Here is a 24,698-nt window from a genome sequence, read left to right as displayed (position 1 = left end):
AAATAAAAAGACATGTGATCATGTATTTACTAACACAATGACAATAAAAAGTTTGTGACACCTCTAGATGACCAAACAAGTCATCCACATATCTTCAAGAGAGTAGTAACATACGATAACTCATATATAGTTAGTTGCTTGCCAAAGAAAAGAGGAAAGAACCTTTTAGGTCAACATTAATTAAAAATATTGTATTTATGAGATAAGTAACACTAATCACAATTGAAAACTTGTAGATTTATCTATGTAAAAAGAGAGAAAATAATAAAAACATAAATGTTGTAACAAAAATGAGATTGATAATCATAATAACTACTTTCTCGTGTACGAAATTTCATGCTATTCTCTCTAAGCTTATGTTGACTCAAGCACAAGGGATTCAAGAATAGTATCAATGAATCGGATTATATAATGAATATTGACTTTGCCTTACATGTATCTTATATTCTTCATCCACACACACTTTCTAGTTTTTATTTTGTTTTTCCCGTTTCCTTCGTTCACACACAAAAACTTCTTCTTTATTTTAACGAAATCAAATCACCATCTTTATTCAACGCGTTTAGGTAAGCTCTAGAATCTCACGTAGTATGCATGTGTTAATTTATTATGTTAAAACCCCCCAAAAAACTACCATAAAAAATCATTTCTTTTCAAACAAAAAATAAAATAAAATCATTTCCTTATAGTTGTTTTTCGCAACTTCACATCACATGTTTAGACTTTTCTAATTGGAAATCAAAAAAATCACGTTGCTTGTCTTTTAGTATTAATTTCGATTGTACTGAGTATGAAATAAAATAAAATAAATAGTTAGGCTCACATGGGCTTTTAAAGCCCCTCTTAAAGAATAAAAAGTAAAAATTTTATGTAAAAACAATAATTTTTAAACTTTTAAAACATTAAAAAAATAAATTCTAAAATAATATTGGTATATTGAATTTCTTAACATGTACTCATAATACATAGGTAATTTTTTATAATAAAATATAATATATTTGCCTGCATAAACTAAATCCATGTTTAAACCATAAAAGTAAAATAAGTGGCTGACGTAGTTTCATAGTTGAAGTCTAAATAAATATAAATATATTGATATAAAAGGTTAACATCACATTTTTTTTACTTAAAATTATCATATTCATTTATTTTAAATTGCTATAATATATAGATTGAGAATAATTCAAAATTATTAAAAAAAAAATATCTGAATAAATTAACAACATCTATATTAATAACATAACAACAAATTGTATATAAATATTACAAAACCTACAAATATAATTAAATCTAAATATTTGAACACCCATTTTTAGAAATATATAATATTGAGAGCATCAATATCACTAATTAAATTTGTTAAATTAATTAAATAAATATCACAATAAGACAAAAAATTAAAATAATATCATATTAAAATAACGAATAAAATAAACAACATTGCATTATGATCACAAAATCGCATAAAAATATAAAGAAAAAAAAACAAAATATATATAAAGATTATTTTAGATAAAAGTGAAATAAATAAATAAAAATGATAAAGAGAATGATTTAGGATCAAAACTAACCTTAAAGCACCCTTCTCGACGCTGAAAAAGAAGAAAAGGAGGTGGAGGAATGGTGGCTATAGGTTTAGAAGAGAAGGTGAGGTCCACATCACATCTTAGTCGCTACACATTTTCAATCTTACACATGAATGAATATAAATAAAAATAATAATAAAATAAAATTAAATATCTAAATTATTTCTTTCATTCATGATTCATCTCTCACTGCCCAAACCGGCGTTTTACAACAACACCACATTACTCCACGCTTTCTCCTCACACAAACTCAACTGCTTCCAGATTTTCCCTAGAAACTCATTATTTTCCGGTAAAATTCCACTCTCTCTCTCCAAATCCCTCGATCTTAATTCTTAACCTCTTTCTCTCTCCACGTGTTCAAACTCGTATCATGTAATGTATATACTATTCCAAGCTAGATACACGCCCACTCGCTTCCCGATTCTCATCTACTTAGCTTCATTTGATTATTTCCGTTTTTTTCTTCTTCATTTTTTCCTGTTTCAGATTCAACGAAGAGAAACTCCAGGAATTCGTACATGGCGCCTCCGATTCTTTCCCTTGCTCTTCCCTCCGAGACCGGTCGAGTACTCAGCATTCAATCTCACACTGTTCAGGTTTTTCCCCCTTTTTTTTAACTTCACTTTATTTATCATTTTGAATCTATAAATATTCAGATTGAGTCTATAGGTCAAGCTTGGTAATAGAATTCACATTTTCAAGTTCAATTCAAGTGTGCTATTAGATATAAATATTAGTTATTTACAGTTAAATCAAAAAGTTAGTTTCTAGTTCGTTAGTTAGTTGCTTTTGTATCTTTTCGAACTAATTACTAACGTTTATATCTAATATATGATATTATTGTTTGTTATGTATTGTCATGACTGTTGAGGTTAAGTTGGTTTAATTATTATTATTTTTTTGATAACAAAAGATGATATTAGAATCAAATGAGTGTTAGGGTACTCCAGCGAATAATACAACTCATTGCAATTTGCACGTGAGACTTTGAAATTCAAAATTACAACCTACCAAAGCATCCAATAGGACAATTCCACTCGTCTGGAGAGCTAAGATTAAGCTATCAATCAGTTCTACCTACATACCAACTTCAAGACACCAACTTTATCTATGATACTAACATAGAGCAATCTGCCACACCCTCTTGAAATGTGTTTTTATTCCTTAATAACTGCAAACACCACACCACAACCACCCAAAGTAAATACCAAATTTTCTTCAAAACTATCTCTAACCAAACTCCCATGATGGGAAAAATGTTGAACACCTTTACTATGACTCACCGCTTGTATCCCCAACCAATTATTAATGGCAGCGCAGACATTATAAGAGAAAAAAGATGATTACAAGTCTCAATTTCACTAAAACAGAAAATACAAGATACCTCATAACTAGAAGAGGTTACTCCTCTTTTTAATAGCTTATCTCTTGTTTCAAGCCTACCTTGTAATAATCTCCAAACCATAACCTGTGATTTGGATGGAATGTCACCCTTCCACGCCGCATGCAATGCTTTTATTAGAATCAGGTCACTTTTTTGATGGTTTAGTATTTAAGGTGACATTGTTGCTTTATTTGTTGTTATTACTCTCAGGGTTATGTTGGAAACAAATCGGCTATTTTTCCTCTGCAACTTTTGGGCTATGATGTGGATCCAATTAATTCTGTGCAGTTTTCCAATCACACAGGCAAGCATCTATTTTTTTAATGGACAAATGTTACTTGTTAGTAAGTTACTCTCTCTATCTGTCTCATATTAATAATTATACTAATTTCTATGATAAAATGAACTTCATTTACTAAAGTCCCCTTATTAGTAGGTAGTGTAGTAGTTAATGAGTTGAAATACAATAAACATAGGTATGTTAGTAGGAAAAAGTAATTAATGCTTCATTAGTATTATGAAATAACAAATAATGTGTGACAAACAACTATTTTATAAGTGACATTTAATATGAGAAGTGGGAGTATGTTAGTACTTGGTAGTTAGAGATGGAATCCTAAATCTCCTTCTCAAACTCCTTTGGCTGTCTCACAGGCAAGCTTCTTTTGTTTCTTCATCTTCCAATATTGGGACTCTGAGGTCTGATACATGGTGTGTGAGGTCATCTGGAAAGGGTTCCTCTTTTTAAATGACAGTGAAATTTTTGTATGACAGATTTGAGGATTGTGCAGGGTACCCATCTTTCAAGGGTCAGGTTTTAAATGGAGAGCAACTATGGGAACTAATTGAAGGCCTTGAAGCTAATGACTTGTTGTACTACACTCACTTATTAACAGGTACTATCGTATATGATATGTCAAAGAGTTTCTTGTCTGTATAATTTAATTGTGAACTCTATTTCTTTCCCTCGGAAGTGAACTAAAAATTGTGCACGTACGCGTTTGACAACCTTAAAATAAGTATACATATCTTTCAAAATTATATTGTTATTTATTATTGTTTTAGCTTTTGAAGTTACCATCCTGCAACTATACCTCCTTTAGTATTTGAAACTATATGTTCAAATCTTGGAAATAGCCTCTCCACTTGCTAGGGGGTAAGGCTGTGTTTGTTTACTCTCCAGGGTCGGAGCCTCATGCACTGGGCCACCCTTTTTAGAAATTATATGTTATGTGCTATACTTATATGCAATATTGGGATATTGTCGCCAAACTGCCTGTTTTTGTGTTTCAAATTGGTTCTTTATTTTGATTATTATTCTGACTTTGGATCTAACTCATATTTTCAGGTTATATTGGTTCAGTTTCTTTTCTCAACACCGTATTGGACGTTGTCTCCAAGCTTCGCTCGATAAACCCTGAGCTTACATATGGTGAGATTTATGAAAATCTATTTGAGACATAGATTTGGTCGAACTTAGAAGTTATTAGTTCAGAATATGAACATCTTAAGAACAAAATTTAAACCAAACCATCAGTTCTAGTTTAGTTCAGTTTCAACCCTAATTTTTTGTTGTTATTTTTATCATCAGCATTGACAATTGAAGCCCGGGGAATATGATTTTATACTTTTTGTATGTTTGATGTCAATCTTTACTGAGTGTTTTTTTTTATCTTGTATCGAAAGAAAAATTGCCTATACATATGTGTGTTTTGTTTCCTTTTCAGTATGTGATCCAGTGTTGGGTGATGAAGGAAAGCTTTATGTTCCACAAGAGCTGGTGACAGTATACCGTGATAGGGTAAGACCGATCCACAAAGATGTTTCTACAAGTGTGCATGTGCAAATTATATACATGATGTAACAATTCAAAATATATGAACTTCTCTGGCTAAGTTATCATATGTCGCTAAAATTTATTTATCCATAATCAAATTTAGATTTTGGTCCATGGTTATTGGGTTCCTATTTATGAGATGACACAAGCATACTTTTCTTTCACCTGGCCCATTTAAATGTTATCCTTACTTATTTTGACTCTCAGTAACACACATTTCAACAGGTTGTTCCAATTGCTTCAATGTTGACTCCCAACCAGTTTGAAGCAGAACTACTGACAGGACTCGGGTAATTATACCATGATTAATATTGCTTAAAAGCTTTTCGGTTAGGAAATTGCTATTGTATGATTGTGCATATATTATAAGGAAAACTATATGCTGACATGTAAATGCATAGCTTCATTCTCTTTTGGATATTACAGTATAGATGGCAGCATATTACTTTTTTTTTTTTTTTTCGTGATATAAAAGATTGTGGGGTTAAATATGTTTTTACTTTTTTGTCCTTAGAAAATTGGAAATATATTGATTTTAGTCCTTACAAAAATTTCAAATGTTTTTATTCCTAAAAAATACAAAAATGAGCACTTTAGTCCCTAAATTGTATTTTTATTAAGTATAGGGAGTAGGGACTGTAACATATACAAACTATACAGGGACAAAAATTAACATATTTTCAATTTCATAAGGCTTAAAATATATTTAACCTAAGATTGCAATTTGAAAGATTGTTATGAATGTACTTCAAATACAAGGAAATTATTTGAAGTGCATGCCCTGTCTATGTCTTGTATATTTTTGGGGGCGTGGGCTTATAAATATTAATGCCCCCTTCTCATATACGTAGACATCTTTGTTTTATGCATGTTGTATGCGATGTGTTTATTTGGGGTTTTTTGATACAGCCTACATAGAGAGAAAAAGGTCTTGTTTGTTTTTAGCAGGATGTTGCATGTGTACTTATTGTGAGCTTTTGTCGTTATCCAACTAATTAGTTTGAAACTAACATTACACCTATAGAGTATAGGCGACATATTATCCTCATCTTTAGAAGGCAACATGTGATTGAAATATTATTTCCTATATATAAATTACAACATATTGAGTTTGGAAGCTATTTGTGTTCTTTACATATTGTTATATTTTCCTATCACTGCTGTGATCGACAGATTTCTGTCTATTGCACGTCCACTATGTATTTTCTCTAAAAGATTCATATCACAGGATTCAGTCTGAAGAAGATGGTCGAGAAGCTTGTAACTTACTTCATGCAGTTGGACCTTCAAAGGTTTGTTTTAAATCTTATATGTTGGAAAATTCCCCACAGTACGTGGGTGGGGATTAAAATCTCTTGGTTCTAAATTTCTTTTTCATTCTCCCTTTTGATCTGTGTCATTAAACTGTTTATCTCTATCGTTCTAATATTTTCAGTGACATACTGACATCTAATGTAATCAATTACTCACAAATATTTCACGCTAAACTGACTAATCAATTAAATTTTAAACCTAATACTCAGGAATTTTGAAATTCACCAAATGTATCTTCTTCCAGTTAAGATTCATCAAATGTATCTTCTTCCAATTGCACTCTAATGATTTGACTGAGGCCTTGCTTTTTTTCATTTGAAACACTGATATTTAATGTACATGGAAAAAATTGAAATGGTGTTATTCTTCACAACTGAAATATTCAACATCAACTGTACATCGATTTTACACATTTCAATATTATATCTCTGTTAAAACTTGGAACTCTATCCCTTCAGGCTTCAGCATGTCTTCCACCATGTGCATTCTTTTGCTGAATAGTAAAACACAATATGGAAAACATTTGACCTTTCTGGATTATGGGCTCCAACTTTCTTTTTTGATACATGTTGATTTCTCTGACTTTCTTTTTAACTCAACTGTTTTATTATGTGTTGAACTTAATTTTCTTGCATGTTGCATAATTACCTATTTGATTACAACAATAGAAAGATAGTAAAATTTCTTTTTGCATAACTTAATTTTTTAAAACTCAACCTATTTGTTTATTATTCAGATAATAAAATTCTCTTGGATTCTTGGCTCCATGATAATCATGGATTTTAACTTTGTACAACATATGGGTGGGAGATAGGAATGACCTCAAGTGGTACACTCTATTTTACAGACATTTACACACAAACACGAAAGCTTGAATTTGAATTACACATGGCAGCGCCAGGAAGAGTTGACCTCATGTCTGTGTCTTAAATTATATTTTCTAAATGTAATTTTTTTAGTATGCTAAGAAACTGTCTAAACCTAATGTCACAATTCACAATAAACAAGTCTATAATCGTTAAAGTTTGCTTATGCTCTGTTTCTTACAATCATTTAGCTAATGTATATGCATCCTCAGGTTGTAATTACAAGTATAAATGTAGACGGGAATCTTCTCCTCATCGGCAGCTATCTAAAGGAAAAGGTGGGATAAATGTCACATATAATGTTGTTATCAATGGTAATATTTTTTTTTCTAATTTTAGATACATGGTTAGTAGTATAAACCAGTGTTATTAAATTTTCATAATTAACTTACGTGACATGTCTTCTTGTTCCTTGAGTTTTTACGGTGATATGTAAAATTTCTATGTTCAACAATTCTATACATTTGAAAACCGAAACTACTGGACTCAATTTGACCAAAAAACTGGTGAACAGGCCACCAATGTGATACTCACCTCGGGAGTTTGGTGAGCAGGACGCCAATGTGATACTCTTTTTGCATATATGTTTTGTGGATAAAAAGCATACACAATATACTTTTGAAAATATGACATGGAATCTAACTATCTATTTTAGGAAAATTATTTCCTTTAATGACATGTGATGGAGTTTCACAGCTCTATTTTCCGCCATTTTTCCATGCACCCGTGCAATCTTACACGGGATCTTTACTTGTTATTACAATATAAATAAAAGAATCCGTTAATGAGGTATTTTTAGTTGGGTACATTAATAGGTGTTTTGAAAATATTTTTCAACTTTCAACTTCTTTTGATAAAACTGCAAAAAAAAAAAAGTTCTTTTGATTTTGTATACTCAATGTTTAACATTATTTTATCAGAACAAAAATAAATTACTATTTGTTTTCTAGAGATACCCATGTCCACAAGCTACGATTTATATAAACATCCACATGCCAGCACACATGATAATGGCAGAAACACTGAAGTATGAAGTGTTGCAGTGTAGTCTATACTTATTCACACTCTTCATAGACATTTTTAATTGTATTTGTTTATATTTATCCACTATCTACTCATCATAGTAAAATAAATTTTTACTACCTTTTGTGTGCAGGGACATCCTCCAAAACAATTTAAGATTGCAATTCCCAAAATACAAGCTTACTTTACGGTATGAATTTTCTATAAGTTTATGTTTGGTTTTTGCAATGCTATCCAAGCAAAAAACATTGAGTGGCAACGTGCATTTGGAGCCATAATGGGATAAAATTCCCCTTGAACCAATGTCTGTTTCTGTGGCATTTATAATCTATATGGATATGGATTATCACTCACATATCTGTCTGATCATTTCCCTAAATAGGGCAGAGCTTATGTACTTATTAGTGTGTATATAAACATCATTTCTTTGTTTACATTGCATAAAATACAAGGGCTTGACCTCAAATTTAAGCACAGAAATGCAGCTCACATATAAACATTTCATAATGCCTTGCTATTTATTCATATAACCTGCTGCTTGGAACAGTAAGAAGATTATTTGACTAGTTATCCAAAAAACAAAAAATAATGCTAACACACTTTCTAACACATTTTCTTTGATTGGTTAATTAAAATAAACATGAATCCTACAAAATTTTATATGGGACCCACATGTTTTGGTGAAACCTATGTAAATTTTAACCTATCAAGTAGAGTGTGTTGGAAAGTGTGTTTTAAAGAGTGTGTTACTCTTAAAAAAAAATTCCGTTGAGTTTTCAAATCTACCAATTTGACTTATAATTTATTCAATAGGTTTGCAATTCTTGTTCTGTTTAGAACAACCTCAAAACAGTCAATAACTGTAAGTTTGATTATGTTCTTTGTTTTTATGCTGGTAGGGAACAGGAGATCTCATGACTGCACTTCTTCTCGGTTGGAGCAATGTAATGTCAATTTACTTTTTTCTTGATTTTTTTCACTTATTTAGTATTCCTTGTCATTGCCTAATTTTAACCATATACTCATTCCAGAAACACCCGGATAACCTTGAGAAGGCTGCAGAACTTGCTGTGTCAAGCTTGCAGGTATTTGCTTTTGATGTGTGCCATTGATCTTTGTTATTTTCTTCTCCTTTCAATGATATGGAATATTAGTTATCTTTGACTGATTCTATGTCGTGCTAGTAATGCAAGGTTATCGATTGTGTGATTTTATAATTTTGAATCCACTTTGGTGAATGAATGATTTAATAATCACCAATATATGTAGGCACTTTTGCAAAGAACACTTAATGACTACAAAAGTGCTGGACATGATCCCAAATCATCCAGTTTAGAGATCAGATTAATTCAGAGCCAGGATGATATTCGCAGTCCAGAAATAAAATTCAAAGCTGAAATATACAACTAAATGGTGATATGGTTTGAAGCTGAATACCCGTTTCTTGATCAAGTTAATAGAAAATGGAGCTACAATGTTGAATTATAGCACTGCACCCTATTGAAAGCCAAGTTCATATTTTTTAATCATCATCGTGACATATAAGTCAAATATGTACTAGTTAGGAAATAAAATAAATAATATCGGCTCTAAATTTATTTTTAGTATCATTCCACCCATTTCTAGAATATTAGACATAATTGTGCATATATATATTTTTAATATTAAAAGCATTGTGATATTTTTTTCCATTAGCCAAAATAATTTCGTGAGCAAACTCAATTGTTTTTGTCTGGTCCGTGGGAAAAGTTATAACAATATTTGTTCACTTTGTAATCAAATATTTGTAGCTGTTCTTTAATATGCAAAACACAAGTTATGAAAATTAGAGCTATGAAAAAACCTCAAACTTTAAAGTGTCTATAGATCCTCTATGAAAATTGAAGCCTTTTGAATTATAATTTTTTTTCCCCTCTAACATGTAGGCTGAGATCAATAATTAATAAATTTGTCAAATTGACAGCTTTAAGAAAAATCTAATTTTCAGATCGAAATATTTGCAGATTGAGTTATATTTTATGGATGACATTTAATTCTCTTTAAATGTCCTCCAAATTGATAAGCAATTTTAGTTGTAAAAAAAATAATTTATATTCCGAACTTCGTTTTCTTTATTTCAATAAGCGTAAAAACCAATTAATTAGGATTGTTAGGAAGTGAAACGAATAGTTTGTACGTATAAAATGTTGAACTTGTGGAAAGTAAAAACATAATACCAAATGATGTGCTTGTAACTTTAAATTAAATTAAAGGACATTTGGTGCATTTTTGCCTATAGAAACACTTTTTCTCCGTAGAGAAAGATAAAAATAAAAAATAAAATAAAAACTCATTTATTTTAATTTCATTTGTTTAAATAAGAAGCGGTTGAAAGACCAAATAAAAACTACAAAAAAACTAGACAAGATAACTACAAAAATCTATTTTATAAATCACACTGCAAGATTGACAAGATTTTCTACTCTTTTGATTTTCTCACGTTAGACATAGACATGAATATAAGAGATTAATTTAAGATCAAATAAAAAAAAAACACATACTTTAAAAATGAGTGAATACGAAATGCAAAATTAAAAAAAAGTGAAAATGAAAAGTTAAACCTAACACAATTGTTTTATAATTTTGTTGTTACAATAAAGAGTGATTGACATATGATATAACAGTGATTTTCTGCGCGATTTCTATTAAAATCTTTTATTATCATTTTTTATTTTTTCTTTCTATGTTTTGATTTACAAAATATTATTTATTTTCTTTTTTATGATATGACAATTAACATATAATCCAATTACAATTAAAAAATATTAAAAAATTCACAAAAAAAAATTGATATATTGTATTTTATTTTTACGAATTAAAAAAAACTCTCTTTTGTATAACTAAATACCTTTTACCCAAACAAAATGTATTTAACCAAAAAATGGATAGTTGGCTTTTGTACCCCTCAATTTATCTTATACCCCTCATTTAAAAATTTTATGTTTAAAACGTCCAAACTACCCTTAATAAAACTGTAAAAATTTAAAAGAATTTTTTTTTACTACCGCAAATTTTAGGATGAATGAAATTTTCGGCAGTTATAAATGAAATTTTCGGTAGTTATAAATGAAAAAAATTGTTTACCGGAAATTTCAGGATGAATGAAATTTCCGGTAGTTAAAAATGAAATAATTTTTTTATCGGAAATTTTAGAATAAATGAAATTTTCGGTAGTTATAAAAGAAATTTTAGAATGAATGAAATTTCTGGCAGTTATTATTATTATTATTATTATTATTATTATTATTATTATTAATTTTTATTTATAAAAAAAAGTTATTATAATATAACAAGTTGTTTGTTTTGACTCATCTATTTAACCGTATTTTTTTCTCTAATTTAATGTATTTTATTTTATTTTAATAATAAAATTTTGATTTTTTATTATTTTTAATTTATTTAAAAAAATCAAAATACTATTAATAAAAAAAATTAAATTGAAGAAAAAAAAAATACATCCTAAAGTTTTGCCACAAACAAAACGTGTCCCTAATATTTTGCCACAAACATTCATCCTAAAATCAAATGGTGGACTAAATGTGCAACAAACAAAACGTGTCCCTAATATTTTGCCTATAAAATAACAATATATTTTCTTAACAACTCACTCCTATTTTTATTGCGAATATTTTATAAAATAACAACTTATTTTCTTAACAACTCTCTCCTATTTTATTCCGATCTAATAAAAAAATTAATAAAATATTGTTAATATAATTAAAAAATAATAATAAAAATATTTCAAAAATATATAAAGTTTTAATAATATAATTTACTTTACTTTATTATTATTATTATTACTTTTATTATTATTATTAATTAATTTATGAATAATATTTGGTATTTTAAAATATTATAATTATTTTTGTTTTACTAATAAACAATTTTGTAATTATAAAAATGAGAAGAAAAAAAATTTGTAAGCTTAATACTTGATGGCATCGTGGGGAAATTTCAATGAGGAAATTTCAAATTTCCGGGTGGTACTCCCGGAAATTTTAAAAAATGAAATTTCCGGTATTCAGTTATAATTACCGGAAATTTCCGGTAAACAACATTCTTTCATTTATAACTACCGGAAATTTCATTAAAAACAATTCTTTTAAACTTTTACAGTTTTATCAAGGTAGTTTGGACATTTAAAAACAAATTTTTTAAATGAGGGGTACAAGATTAATTGAGGGGTACAAAAGTCAACTTTCCATGGACGGCGTTATACTTTTTTTTAAAAGGGAACTGCCTTATACTTGAACCGGCCATTGTGCCAATCTCTCAAATAACTAGACTTGATTACAAAAAATTCTATCATTTAGATACTCTTATTCTTACGCAAGTGTGAAAATTGAGGAGACAATTAATATAAAAATCTTTTATTTCTCTTTTACACTGAAAGTAGACTCCTGTGGAATTGATAGTATTTTTATTGAGAGTAGTGATTGTCGCTCTTGGTTTTGGAATTGGATTGAATATGAACAAATTTAATACAAAAATCCTTTACTTGTTATTCTAAATTAGACTTCATATTTTTTTTGTTAGAGAGTAATGATGGTTGCTCCAAACTCCTAGGCGGGAGTGGTGTACTTTCATATACTCTACAATCAAGAAAATTTATTTTAGAGAATGAGATGTTGTTTAAGTTATAATTTGAGTGTACTTTTACAACCTCGAGTGTTTTTGATTAATATTGGATTCCTCTAAGATTTTTAGAAAGATTTTGTTATGATCAACATATGGGAGGATTCGTGATTCTCGAATCACCCTCTAATGTATGACATATGTCCTTTTAATCATTGAATGATAATTGTAATTTGGTGGTTGTAATCAAAGTTGGATTGCCATCAAGTGGCTTAAGATGTGAACATAGACGAGTTACCGTGGTCCATCATCTCAAGATCTCCTTTTCAACCATTTGATGACTATGATTGAGGATCTAAGTGAGTTACCATGGAAGACAACTTCAAATCCCTTCTTTGACGAACTTGGACTATGACATCCTAAGTCTAGTCCAAAACACTTCTCAATTGTGTTCTCCATATACGTCTTTAAGAGGATGACATAATTATATTATATTCTATCACAAATTATATTATTCTTAACTTTTGTGACACATATTTACAGTGACACAATTGACACATATAATTTAAAATGAAGAATATAACTTTATTCAAGAGTATTTTTTTTTATACAAACCAAGAAAAACTCATGGTCTAAATAAAACAACTAAAAAAATAAAAATATCATGAGTATTGTTGAAATAGTATTGATTGAAGCAAGATTACAAATTAAAATTTAAAGGAATATATTTTTCCGTTGATTACATGAGTTCAAAATACTAGTTTATTAACCATTATCAAACACTCAATATTTATACATATACGAATTGACATTTCAAGTGCAACATACTAATTTATTTACAGATACCGATCACTCAAACTAACATTAATTATGTATTATCTTTTTTTTTTAATTCTCTCTTCTGCATTAGAGAACAAATTTAGATGCTAGTTTCAATAATCATTTAAAAGAAACTTGAGAAGCACAACTAAAATTAGTAATAGACACATCATTTGTGGTGCATAGAAAAGCTCTTTGTTCTAAATGTCTCAAACTCTTTTCCATACTAACTTGAACCATCTCAGCCAAAATCTTCTTAGCTTTACCACATTCATGATCATCACCATCAATCTTGGCTATAATATCACAAACCATATGATCAAGAGTGTCACATTCTGTATTAACATCATAATCTCTTAGTAGATGCAAACGGGTACATGCTTTTGTCCTACACTTCATTGTTCTTTGAAGAGTAAGTTCAAGAAGTCCTGGAATAACACCTTCTCAAAATTGGTTCCTTGTACTTTAATCTATCACTTTGACACATTTTCAACAATGTTCCAGTAGCATGTTCCTTACTTTGTTGTGTTCCATTTTCAAGAACTTCAACAACCGAAAGAACGCCGCCTTGTTCGGACGATAAGAAGACTCTTCCTTTTTCATAATCAACCAAGGATTCTATCAAACAACAGCATTTTTCAGTTGTTTTTGAGGATTTTTTAGAGGTTTTGAGAATGTTAACTATGAATGGAATTGGATTTGATTCTAGTATAGTGATGATGTTGTCAAAGTGTGTTGATAAATTGGATAGAGCCATTATTGCATCTGTTTTGGCTTGGTGGCTTCCATCTCTAAGAATGTTAATAAGAAGTGGAATTGTTTCATAAGAAGTGATGATTGGTTTGTTTGTTGTTGAGGCTGATAGAGTAAGCAATGATGCAATTGCATACTCTTGAAGATTTTTATTTTGTGAAGAGAGAAAATTAACTATTGGTTCTAATGCACCTGCTTGCACAATGCTAATTTTGTTCCTGCTTGATGAAAAAAGAGGTCAAAATTTTTTAAGTGGTATAGTGAAAAAAAGCTAATAAATGCTATTAATTAAACTATGTATAATGCATATATAAAGTTAAATTTGGTTATGAAGTATCTAGTACACAAACAAAGAAAATAACATAAGGAACAAACACTGAAAATCATGGTTTATAATATTTTTCAACTCGATAACATACTCTAATCAGCAACTTTATTGGATTAGCTTTATTCAGATGTAGGACTAATCATAGCATGCTATAAAGGGAAGACAATACCAAGAAGACCCAAAAAAATGTTTAAGCCAGATTAATATTATATTTATTTTTCATGATTTAAACTTTTAGGATTGTTAGAGAATATATCATATATTTATTGCAGTTATATTTCAAAATTGAACCGAATAGAATAGTTCAATCGGTTGAACTATGATCCAATATTGTTTATAGTTTGATTATTTTAGTGATTCTATTGCAGATGCATCTGATTCGAATAATTTAAAGTAGTTGAACAATAAACTAAAAATTTCAATGATTTGATATTCGGTTGAATTTTTAAAACAATATTAAATAAAATTGATTATAACTTATTTATCAAGCTGATAGTCTATCTATAATTATTAAATAACTCGAAAATTTGATAATAGAACAAATATATTGTGTATAGTTACTTTTCTCTTATTATAAGCATTTGGTATAAAAGGAAGCAAAGGAACCAAACAAAGTCTAATTATAGATTAGGCTTCTATATACGACTTCATGGAAAATAGAGAGGTCAAGATTTTCAAATTGAAAATTATTGGCACAGCAATAATTTGAAAAAATTGAAAGTTAGGTTGTTTTATTTACACTTTGGCCTAAATATGTTTGACCACTGTTATAACTTAAAAGTGACATGAAAGAGTTCATCAAATAACAATCGACAAAATCAAATTAATTAAATTTTGTTCCGCTACTTGGTTGATGAGCTAAGGAGCGTCAAATGAGTTATAAAAACGAACTCCTAAATTTAAATTTAGACAAACCATTGTAACTATTAATTTACTAACATTTGCTTATAAATAAAAAACAATTAAATCTTCAATTTTGCTTCTATTAGTCTTAATGAGAAGAAGAGTACATAAAATTGGAAAATAAATCCATTAGATGGTTGAACACTACATTGAATTGATGTAGGGACATGAACCATCTTCTAAGATTAAGTCTATAAAACAAAAGTCAAATGAGATGACAACAACCAGAATTCTCTCTCATTTATAGGTTTTAATTGATAGTTGATTAATTGGTTTGCTTCCTATAGTGATATTGCTTTATATGGTTTATTTAAATAAAAATTATATTTTATTTTAATAACATAATAAATTTATTTTTTAAATTTATTTTTTAAATTTCGTTTTTAACATCTTTAATATAAAAGGATTTTGGTACCAAATATAAAGGTAACCGTGGTTGCAGCAAAGTTGAAATTACAATAATCTCATTTGTTAAGAAAAAAATTATATAAGTCAAAATCCTAGTTTGAATCAAATAAAAAGACAAAAGTATACATCGAGTCATTTAAGTTTAGTTCTATTTTCACTCAAGTTCTTTAAGTTTTTTTTTTCGTTTTGATTTGATCATTTAAGTTACTATTGAAGTATAAGAGATATACTATTGAAGTGTTGTGTAGAGTTTTAAATGATCAAAAACTTTTAAAATTTTTGTTAAAATTAAAATAAAACATTAACAATACACACAAAATGTAACTTAAAGCATTAATCAGAATAAAATAAATTTAAAAAATTTAAATAAAAGTTAACTTAAATTTAAAGAAGTATAAATATATTGTTGCCAAATAAAAACAACCATCCAATTATTAATTGATAAACAGTATGCATATGAATCCAAGCCAGTGTAAGAAACCACGATTAACCGGCATCTTAGTACATGTACATATTCATTGTGAAAGCAAAAGAAAAATCAAAAGCATGAAAATTTAAAACTTTGACAGATATGTGAATTAACAAAAAAAAAAAAAACTTTGACATATCTCATTCTATAAAAAATGTTCCTACATCTCAATTGGAGGAAAAATATGATAATTCTGCTTGTTTCTTTTTTTTACAAAAGGACTCAACTTAAATTATTTTCCTAGTGTAATGAACATAAAATTCTCAAATCAAATATCAACCATTTTTATTCTTGAGCAATCACGATATTGTTTTGAATAAATTGAAATTGTCACTCTCAATATTTCTTTTGTCAGTAATATTACAAAGAGATTAATTTAATCAATAAAAACACATTTGATATGAGATTTAATTTGATTAATTAAAAAATCATTTGAAGATTAAAATAACAAATAAAAGACATAATTAAATATGATTTTGTAATTTTGATATATTAAAAAATTATTACATTTAAGTATTATTTTATAATTTTGATAGATTCATAAATTATTGTGATGGCACCTTGCACATTTATGAATCACAGTTAACTCAATAATTCACATACATATGATATTATATTTAGTAAATCAAAATACTTGCGAGGTTAAGCAAAGCAAGAAGAGCGTGTTGGTGGGACTCGGGTGAGTCGACTCGGAGCAATGAGACAAGTGGAGCAATAGCTCGACGAAGCTGACGGCGGCAACAGCTGGATGTTTTGGTGAGGCGGCGGATATCCTTAGCGGCTTGGATCCTCAAATCCTGATCGTCGAGCTGTAACAGCTCCAAGGCTTTTCGTACGGCTACTGTTCTTGTCTCTCTATCATTGTCCTCCAACATTGTAGGAAAAATCTCCATTGCTCGAATTTTAGAGAGAGATAGATCTAAGAGAGTGGAGTGAGAAAAACAGAGGTTGTTTGTTAGAGGCGTTAAGCAACAATTATATTAGAAAGTTGAGACAAAGATAGTGGGAGACGAACGGTTGTTACTTGAGTGCATATTTGAGGAAACAAACTATCATGTTATAAAATATATATGAAATTATGAATATTATTTACTATGGATTTGATTTTTATATTTAACAATTTATTATAAATTTCGGTTGAATTTTTAATTATTTACTATCAGACTGATTGAATGCAACATAATTAGAAATATTTTTGAAATATTTATAATCTTAGCGATTTAAAGAAATTAGAAAAAAGAGGAATTGAAAGTGTATTTATAGGCTATGTTTAAAATAGTAAAGCATGTAGATTCATGGTTATTGAATCTACTATTAAAAGCGTGTGATTGAGTCAATCGGTACAATTTAAAAAAAAAATAGATTTATCTCAATTTCACATCCGAAGAAAATTATTCATTCTAGTGTACAAAGTATATAAAATAATGTATCTAACAATGATACTTTGACATGTTCACAACCTAAAAGAAGTAAAAGAGAAAGAAAAAAAAAAAGTTATGGACATGACTTCTTTATGTTCCTTGTAGAAGGTATAAATGATTCTATTAATAGTTATAGACCAATTTGCTATAACTTATATAGTGACTCAGACACATATGAAGAGACAATAAAGTCTAAAAATCTGTCTTTTAGAAAGAAGTCATCCAAGATAAAATGGACTCAATTATGGGAAATATAACTTAGAAATTAGTAGACCTCTAACTTAGATTCAAACCCATAGATTGTAAATGGATTTTTAAGAAGAAACTGAAAGTTGATGGTACCATTGATAAATTCAAAGTTAGACTTGTTACAAAAAGATTTACACAAAACAATGGTTTATCCTTGCACCTTACACTTTCAAATACTAAAATAATGGTTTATTTTAGTAACAATGTCGATTTACAAGAAATGGGGGTTTGAATTGTAAATATGCCTTTTAAAAATTCCTGTTGAAACTTAAGAAAATAACTCAAGAATGATCTTGGTTATGAAACAGAAAACGGAGAACGTTCTTGGTTTATGTTATAAAACAGAGAACGTTCTTAAATTAGCAGAAAATCAGTTTCTATTTTATCTTAATTGATTAATGCAGTATAATAAAGAAGGAGATAGGAAAGAGAATACCACACAAAGATTTATCCTGGTTCACCCAACGTGGGTTACGTCCAGTCCTCACACTGTGAGATTTTCCACTAAGTGTTTAAAACGAAGAGCCTTCTTAATCTTACACCACTTAGAATAGATCGACCTTGATCTATTTCTTTCTTAATTACTTTCCACCCAGAAAGCAATTACAACGCCTATCTAACCTTGATAGGAAGCAATCTTAAACAAACTATAAAGAAACTCTTATAGTTTGAGTTTTTACAAATGATTGAATTTGACAGAATCTGATATTGCTCAACTCTTGTTTGAGAATAGATTCTTTACAGAGTATCTAATGACAATTTCGCAGCTGATATGTGAATGTGCAACAGTGGCTGTTTCGCGAATTGCAGAAAATGATGTTGCCTCTGTTTTGCAGAATTTCAAGCTTAAGTGTGATTGTATATTGTTGATTACTTAGCACTTGAATTTCTTGCTGAGAACTGGGATGATGGCCTTCTATTTATAGGCTGTAGATGTACTTGAATGAAGGTACAAGAGCTGTTGGAGAAACTATGCTTTTTGACTGAACCATTATTTTTAGAATAAAAATAATCCTTCTTCGAAATAGCTTTTTGACTTTTAATGGTTTAGCATTTAAAGCATCTATGTCCTTTCTTTGACATTTCTTCATTGATCTTGGATGGTACATTATCTGTCTTGAGTCTTGAGTGTAGCTAGAGGAGGTTGGAGAAGATTTGAAGCGAATTGCAGACTGAAACAGAGAGGATGCAAGGCTGCTGTTGATGTGCAGAAAATGGAGAATGATTAACGTTCTTGGTTTTATCAGTTTGAACTTTCTTGAGCTTCAATAATCATTCTGGAGTTCCCGTTTTAAACGTTCTGTATTTCCTTTGTTCTTGTCTTGTCATATACCCAGATTGATCAAGTTTTCTTGACATTTGAATTTTGGAGTTCTTAAGCCGTCATGACTTTTGTCCATCTTTGAACCCTTTGATCTTTGTGATCAAATATCCTTTTTGAGTCTGGATTATTCGTACTTGTTCCTTGCCATGTACTTATTAGATATGAAAGATTTCCAGAGCAGAATTTTTATCACAGGGATAGAAAAGATTTGACCAACTTGTTGTGATGGATAATTTGGTGAAGCTGAAGATCATTCTCTGTTATGATGCAGAATGGTCTTGTTGTTGTCTTTTCTTGTATTTGCTTGATTCTGCTCTTAATTAAATCCACTCAAAAACACAAGTTAAATTAACATAACATTTAGAATCATAATTAACATTCTTAATTAACCTTTGTTTATTTTCATCAAAACTTTAAAATATAGAGTTTGTCTCAACACTACCTACATACAACACTGTTCAGCCCCAAGAAGTGGTTCTAGTTTTTGTATGTACTGTGGATTTTATTGGTTCAAGTTACACCGTAGATGTGGCTAGAAGCAAAAAGGATGCAAAGCTTTTGGCAGCTCGTGCTGCTATTCTTTCAATGCTGGGTATTCTTTTGATTCCTTCACTGCAAATTTACAACAGATATTTAGTTTTAAGATAGACATGCCTTTGCATTACTAATCAACTATCTAATGCAGGTAACTCTGACTCGGAAATGCTTTGCCAAATAATCAAGTCAAAATATAAAATGTATTGTTCATCCAAAGTAAATACTGCACATTTCTCAATGGCAATGGATCATAGAGACAAGAAAGTTGTAGATCCTGTGGGTAGCTAATATTAATGCGATAAATGTTGTACTTCCTGAGTCTGACCCAGTTGTTTCCTCATGCCAACAACCTGAGATGCAAAAACGCAAACCAACCCCTGACGCCGCCAAGTGTCCCAATGAGTCTCAGCAGCCAGATGTTGTACTTCATATTAGCGATCCTTTAGGTTCGTATGATAAATATAAGGAAGTCGCAAGTCCTATCGGTAATGCTATTACTAATGATATTCAAGTTGTACCTCTTGAGTCTGGCCCAATTACTTGCACTTGTTAACAACCTGGTATGCCAAAACAAGAATCAACCCCTAAAGCCACCAAGTCTGCTGATGAGTCTCAGCAATCAGATGCCACACTTATTGCTAACGGTTTAAGTTCAAAAAAGCGGAGAATAATCCATAGGAAGGCTAACAAAAAGGCACGATTGGAAGCTCAGTAAGTTCTCTCTCTCTCTCTCTCTCTCTCTCTCTCTCTTTCTATAATACTTCATTTTGTTGTATTATGTAGCGAGGATAGCGAGGAGGACAATATATAACAGTTGTTGTTATAGTGGGTGTATAATGGTTTTTGACGTAACATACCTATAATTGGATGTTGTGTTGTGAAAATTTGCAGGTTACAGTCTTTATCTGCTAACCAAGTTTTTCCTTGTACTTCCATGGCACAATAACAATGTGTAAGTGCAGGTGGCCTAACCAAGTTTCTCTTTGTACGTCCATGGCACATTAACGATGTGTAAATGTAATAGAATTAGAATTATAAAATCACATGATCAATATCAGGAAAATAACATAGGTGGCACCTAGTCAATGACCTCTTAGTCATAGTCACTAAGTACTTTAAGTAATGTGATTGTGTAGCATTATAACATGTTTATCTTCATGTTGTTCCTAGTCCTAGCAACTGTATTGATGTTTGTGAAATTGTGTTACTTATTAACATTGAATGTCTTCATGTTGTTCCTAGTCCATACAAAAAGACATAAGTGATAGACCTAAGAGGCTAGGGAGGGAGAAGATCCTTCGGAGGAGGAGGATTTTCCAGCATGAGGGATCTGAGAAGGAGGGGGCACCGGATGAGGAGGCGGAGGTGGAATTCCCAGCTTGCGAGCAAGGTGATCAGCCATCCAAGTTCTGAGTAAAGCAGTCTCTTGATCATGCTGAATTTGTCTTGCCATGATGATCTGGAGAGCGGCCATGATATCAGAGTTTGAGGGTGCAGCTAAGGTGGAAGTGGAGGGAAGGTGAGTGGAGGGTTGAGAAGAGGTAGCAACAACTGTGTTGGAGGGAATAGGCATGGTAGATAAGGATGGAAGAGAGGCAAAAGAAGATGAAACAGATGGTAGGGGGCCAACATATGAGGTAGATGGGTCAGCAGTAGCGGGAAAGTTCAAAAACTGACTTATGCCAAAAATGGAGGAACTGGTTTTCTGTGGTGAAACAAACAGTGGAGACATGGTAGACAGAAGAGGATTAGACAAGAGAGTACTAAAGTCATGTGTAGGGCAGTGAAGTGGTTGAGAATAAGAGGGAATATGTGAAGGGACAGTGCCAGATGTTTGAGCAAAAAGAGTGGAATGTGATGGAATATGTTATGGAGAACGTTCTGGAGGAGGTGGAGAACGTTCTGGTGTAGGTGTTTTGTCTGAGATTTCCTTAGGATCAGTAGAAGGAGAGGAGAAGGAAATAGGATTTTTGGAAGTCGTCTTCCTGTTGATCTCTTCCTTTTAAGAGAGATGGGACAGGATGGAGGAGTAGGTGTTGGAGCAGAGCGGTGTTACGCATATGAGATAGATTTTTGGTGGAAAACTTGGAAATTTTGATCAAAGATTTTTCAGATGCAAGAGATACTCCAAAATGCCTGAAGATTTTGGTCAGGACCATGCCATAAGGCACATTATTCTTTTTGTAATCTTTTTGGGCTGCACAGATCATGTGCTAGAGAATTACATGAGGTAAATTCAATCTCTTGCAGTTTAACAGATGATAAATAAGCAAGGCGTCATTATCAGAGACGTACTCATGACTTCCACAGTGTGGAATCAGAGTATGTTGACACATGTTGTTGAAAACTTTGGGGAGAGGCTTCAAATAAGTGGCCAAAAATCGTGTGGAGTTGTCTTCAAACAGCTCGGCCAAAACATCTGTCTTTCTAAGACCCAAAGCCAAATACCAGTTGTCACCAAAGACAGATGACCCTTCTGTTGGGAGCTGAAGGATGTTGGCCAAAACGTCTGGAGTCAATCTGATTTCTACTCCCTTAATTTTTGAGATAAAAAGAGATTTGTCAGCAAAAGTTTTGGCATTGCAGTAGAATGCACGGACAACATTTGGGAAGTAAGATTCAGAGATCTTTAAGAATGAAGTCCAGCCAAGAACATCAGTATGGTGCTGAACAGCATTGCCATCTACAACAAGATTATCAAAAACAAAGACTCTGCCGATCCCAACTGGGCGATGAGCCCATTTTTCATTGAAGAGTTTTGATTTGGCAAGGGAGATTAGAGGAGGAGCATTCTGTTTTGGTTTCTTAGTTGGGGGAGATGGTTCAGAATCAGAGGATGTGGATATAGGGGAAGATCGTTTGGGATGCTTTTGTGGATGTGGAGAAGATTCTGGTGGAGGAGCAATCAGAGAACGTTCTTGTGGTGGGGAACATTCGGGAGAATGTTCTGGAGAGGTGGGTTTCTGACTCGTTTTTAGGTTTTGTTTTGGGTCAAGCGTTTTCTTTCTCTGAGGATTTGGGAGATTTTTGCGAGCAAGAAATTGAGCAATAGTGATTGTGTTTTTGGTTCTCATGGGTTTAGTTGGTGGTTTTGGTTGAGAGAGTGGTTCTTTTTGGTTTGTGGAAGGGGAAACAATGTCATTTAACGATCTCTGTTTTTGATGGGGAGGAGTTGAGTGTGAAGGTTCAGAAAAGAAAGCCGACTTTGAGGATGTCGAAGGGTTAGTAGTTGTTGATGGAATTTGTGGTGGTGGTGTTGGTACTGTGGGCATCGTGTTTCTTTGTGGTTCAGTTTGTGTTGGTGATTTTGCTACTGGGGGACACGAATCAGAAGAGTCATCACTCTTAGAGTCTGAAATGATGAAATAAAATGGTTTAGGGTTCATGGATTTCGACGTACCAATACCAGACTAGACACGCATGGAGCGGCGTGGAGGGGTGATTCTGGTGCGAAGATGGGGAGACACTTGAGCGAAGTTTGGTGTAGGACGAGTGTATAGTGGTGGAAGAAAGGTAGACATAGGAATGAGGTTTAGAACTTCTTGACTATTGTGAGAAGAGGGAGAGGCAGAAGATGTGTGTGGTGGTGATGGGCGAGGTGGTGGAGAGGGAGAACGCTCTCTTGATTGGTATGAGGAAGATGAAGAGGGTGGTGTACAGGGAGAGGCATTTTTTCGTGCAGCCTGTTTGGTTCGAGCCATGGTTGTTTTTTGAGAAGAAGATGATGAAGAAGATGAACAGTGAACGTGACTTAGAGAAAAAGAAAGATGATTCCAGCTTTTGGGGAAAATAAGGTGAGAAGAGAAACAGTTTTCTGACTTGAGAAGATGGAGAGAAAAAGGTGGAGTAATGATGAGTATGCTGCCCAATAGTTTGTACCTAGGGAAATGGGAAAAACATTTTGGGGGATTAGGGAGTGTATGTGTCAGCATACTAGCTTCAGACACAAGGGCACGTGTAATAAATGCCAAGATTTGCCTTTTTTTGATTTTGAGGGGGAAAAACAGACTGTTGCCTTTTTAGAACGGAGAATGATGAATCGCGAAACGGAGACTGATAAACGATCTCCGTTTTCTGCAGAAGCAGATTTTAACCAGAATTTTCTGGATTTTTCATGATTCTCAGTTTTTCTTTAATTGAATTAAAACTATCCTCCACAAGAGGCTTTGTGAAAATGTCAGCAAGTTGATTTTGAGTATCAACAAAGATTAATTCAACGTCTTTCTTATTGACATGATCACGAATAAAATGATGTTTTATTTCAATATGTTTTGATCTAGAATGCTGAATTGGATTTTTGGACAAATTTATAGCACTTGTATTATCACAATAAATTGGAATACTGGAATAGCTTACAGAGTAATCTTGAAGTTGGTTCTTAATCCACAAAACTTGTGAACAGCAGTTTGCAGCTGACACATATTCAGCCTCAGTTGTGGATAGTGCTATGGTGTTCTGTTTTCTGCATGACCAACTGATTAATGCTTCACCTAGGAACTGACATGCTCCACTTGTGCTTTTTCTTTCAACTTTGTCTCCAGCATAATCAGCATCACAGTATGCTATAATATCAAAATGGGAACCTTTCTATACCAAAAGACCAAGATTAGTTGTTCCAACGAGATATCTAAATATGCGTTTAATTGCAGTTAAGTGGGATTCTTTTGGTGCTGATTGAAATCGAGCACATAATCCTACTGCAAACACAATATCTGGTCTACTAGCAGTTAGATACAACAAAGAACCAATCATTCCTCGATATTCTTTTTCAGAAACAGATTTGACATTTTCATCTTTTTCTAAAGAGGTAGATGGATGCATGGGAGTTGTCATAATTTTTGACTCATTCATTTTATATTT

At 31.4% G+C, this 24,698-nt stretch overlaps 2 protein-coding genes and 1 pseudogene across 4 annotated transcripts in view; 2 read left to right on the top strand and 1 right to left on the bottom strand.

Moving 5' to 3' along the window:
* The first annotated feature begins 1,653 nt into the window (after positions 1-1,653).
* LOC101490226 (pyridoxal kinase) lies at positions 1,654-9,714 on the top strand. Of its 3 annotated transcripts, none has more exons than XM_004490803.4 (13): positions 1,654-1,878; positions 2,076-2,185; positions 3,184-3,277; positions 3,765-3,869; positions 4,322-4,405; positions 4,701-4,774; positions 5,036-5,100; positions 6,039-6,102; positions 7,203-7,268; positions 8,147-8,203; positions 8,913-8,957; positions 9,045-9,098; positions 9,283-9,714. In XM_004490803.4, exons 1-13 carry the CDS (start codon positions 1,761-1,763, stop codon positions 9,421-9,423), a joined length of 1,077 nt encoding a protein of 358 aa, XP_004490860.1. In that variant the 5' UTR covers positions 1,654-1,760; the 3' UTR covers positions 9,424-9,714. The 3 variants fall into 3 exon arrangements, with proteins under 3 accessions (XP_004490860.1, XP_073221650.1, XP_073221651.1); XM_073365549.1 differs by having other exon boundaries at positions 1,821-1,961; XM_073365550.1 differs by having other exon boundaries at positions 1,833-1,966.
* A 3,717-nt stretch (positions 9,715-13,431) lies between these two features.
* LOC101506154 (U-box domain-containing protein 45-like) lies at positions 13,432-17,200 on the bottom strand (annotated as a pseudogene).
* Positions 17,201-23,412: 6,212 nt separating this feature from the next.
* The window catches only part of LOC140919453 (uncharacterized), an 8,115-nt gene continuing 6,829 nt past the window's right edge, over positions 23,413-24,698 (top strand). Inside the window, exon 1 of the mRNA XM_073365471.1 lies at positions 23,413-23,584. Within this exon, the coding sequence (XP_073221572.1) occupies positions 23,413-23,584 (172 nt within the window). The remainder of the gene's footprint in view (positions 23,585-24,698) is intronic.

This window comes from Cicer arietinum, chromosome 2 (genome assembly GCF_000331145.2).
Source record: "Cicer arietinum cultivar CDC Frontier isolate Library 1 chromosome 2, Cicar.CDCFrontier_v2.0, whole genome shotgun sequence".
NCBI classification, from domain to species: domain Eukaryota; kingdom Viridiplantae; phylum Streptophyta; class Magnoliopsida; order Fabales; family Fabaceae; genus Cicer; species Cicer arietinum.
The sequence above is the reverse complement of the archived record's forward strand: the minus strand, read 5'-3'. Positions and strand labels throughout refer to the sequence as shown.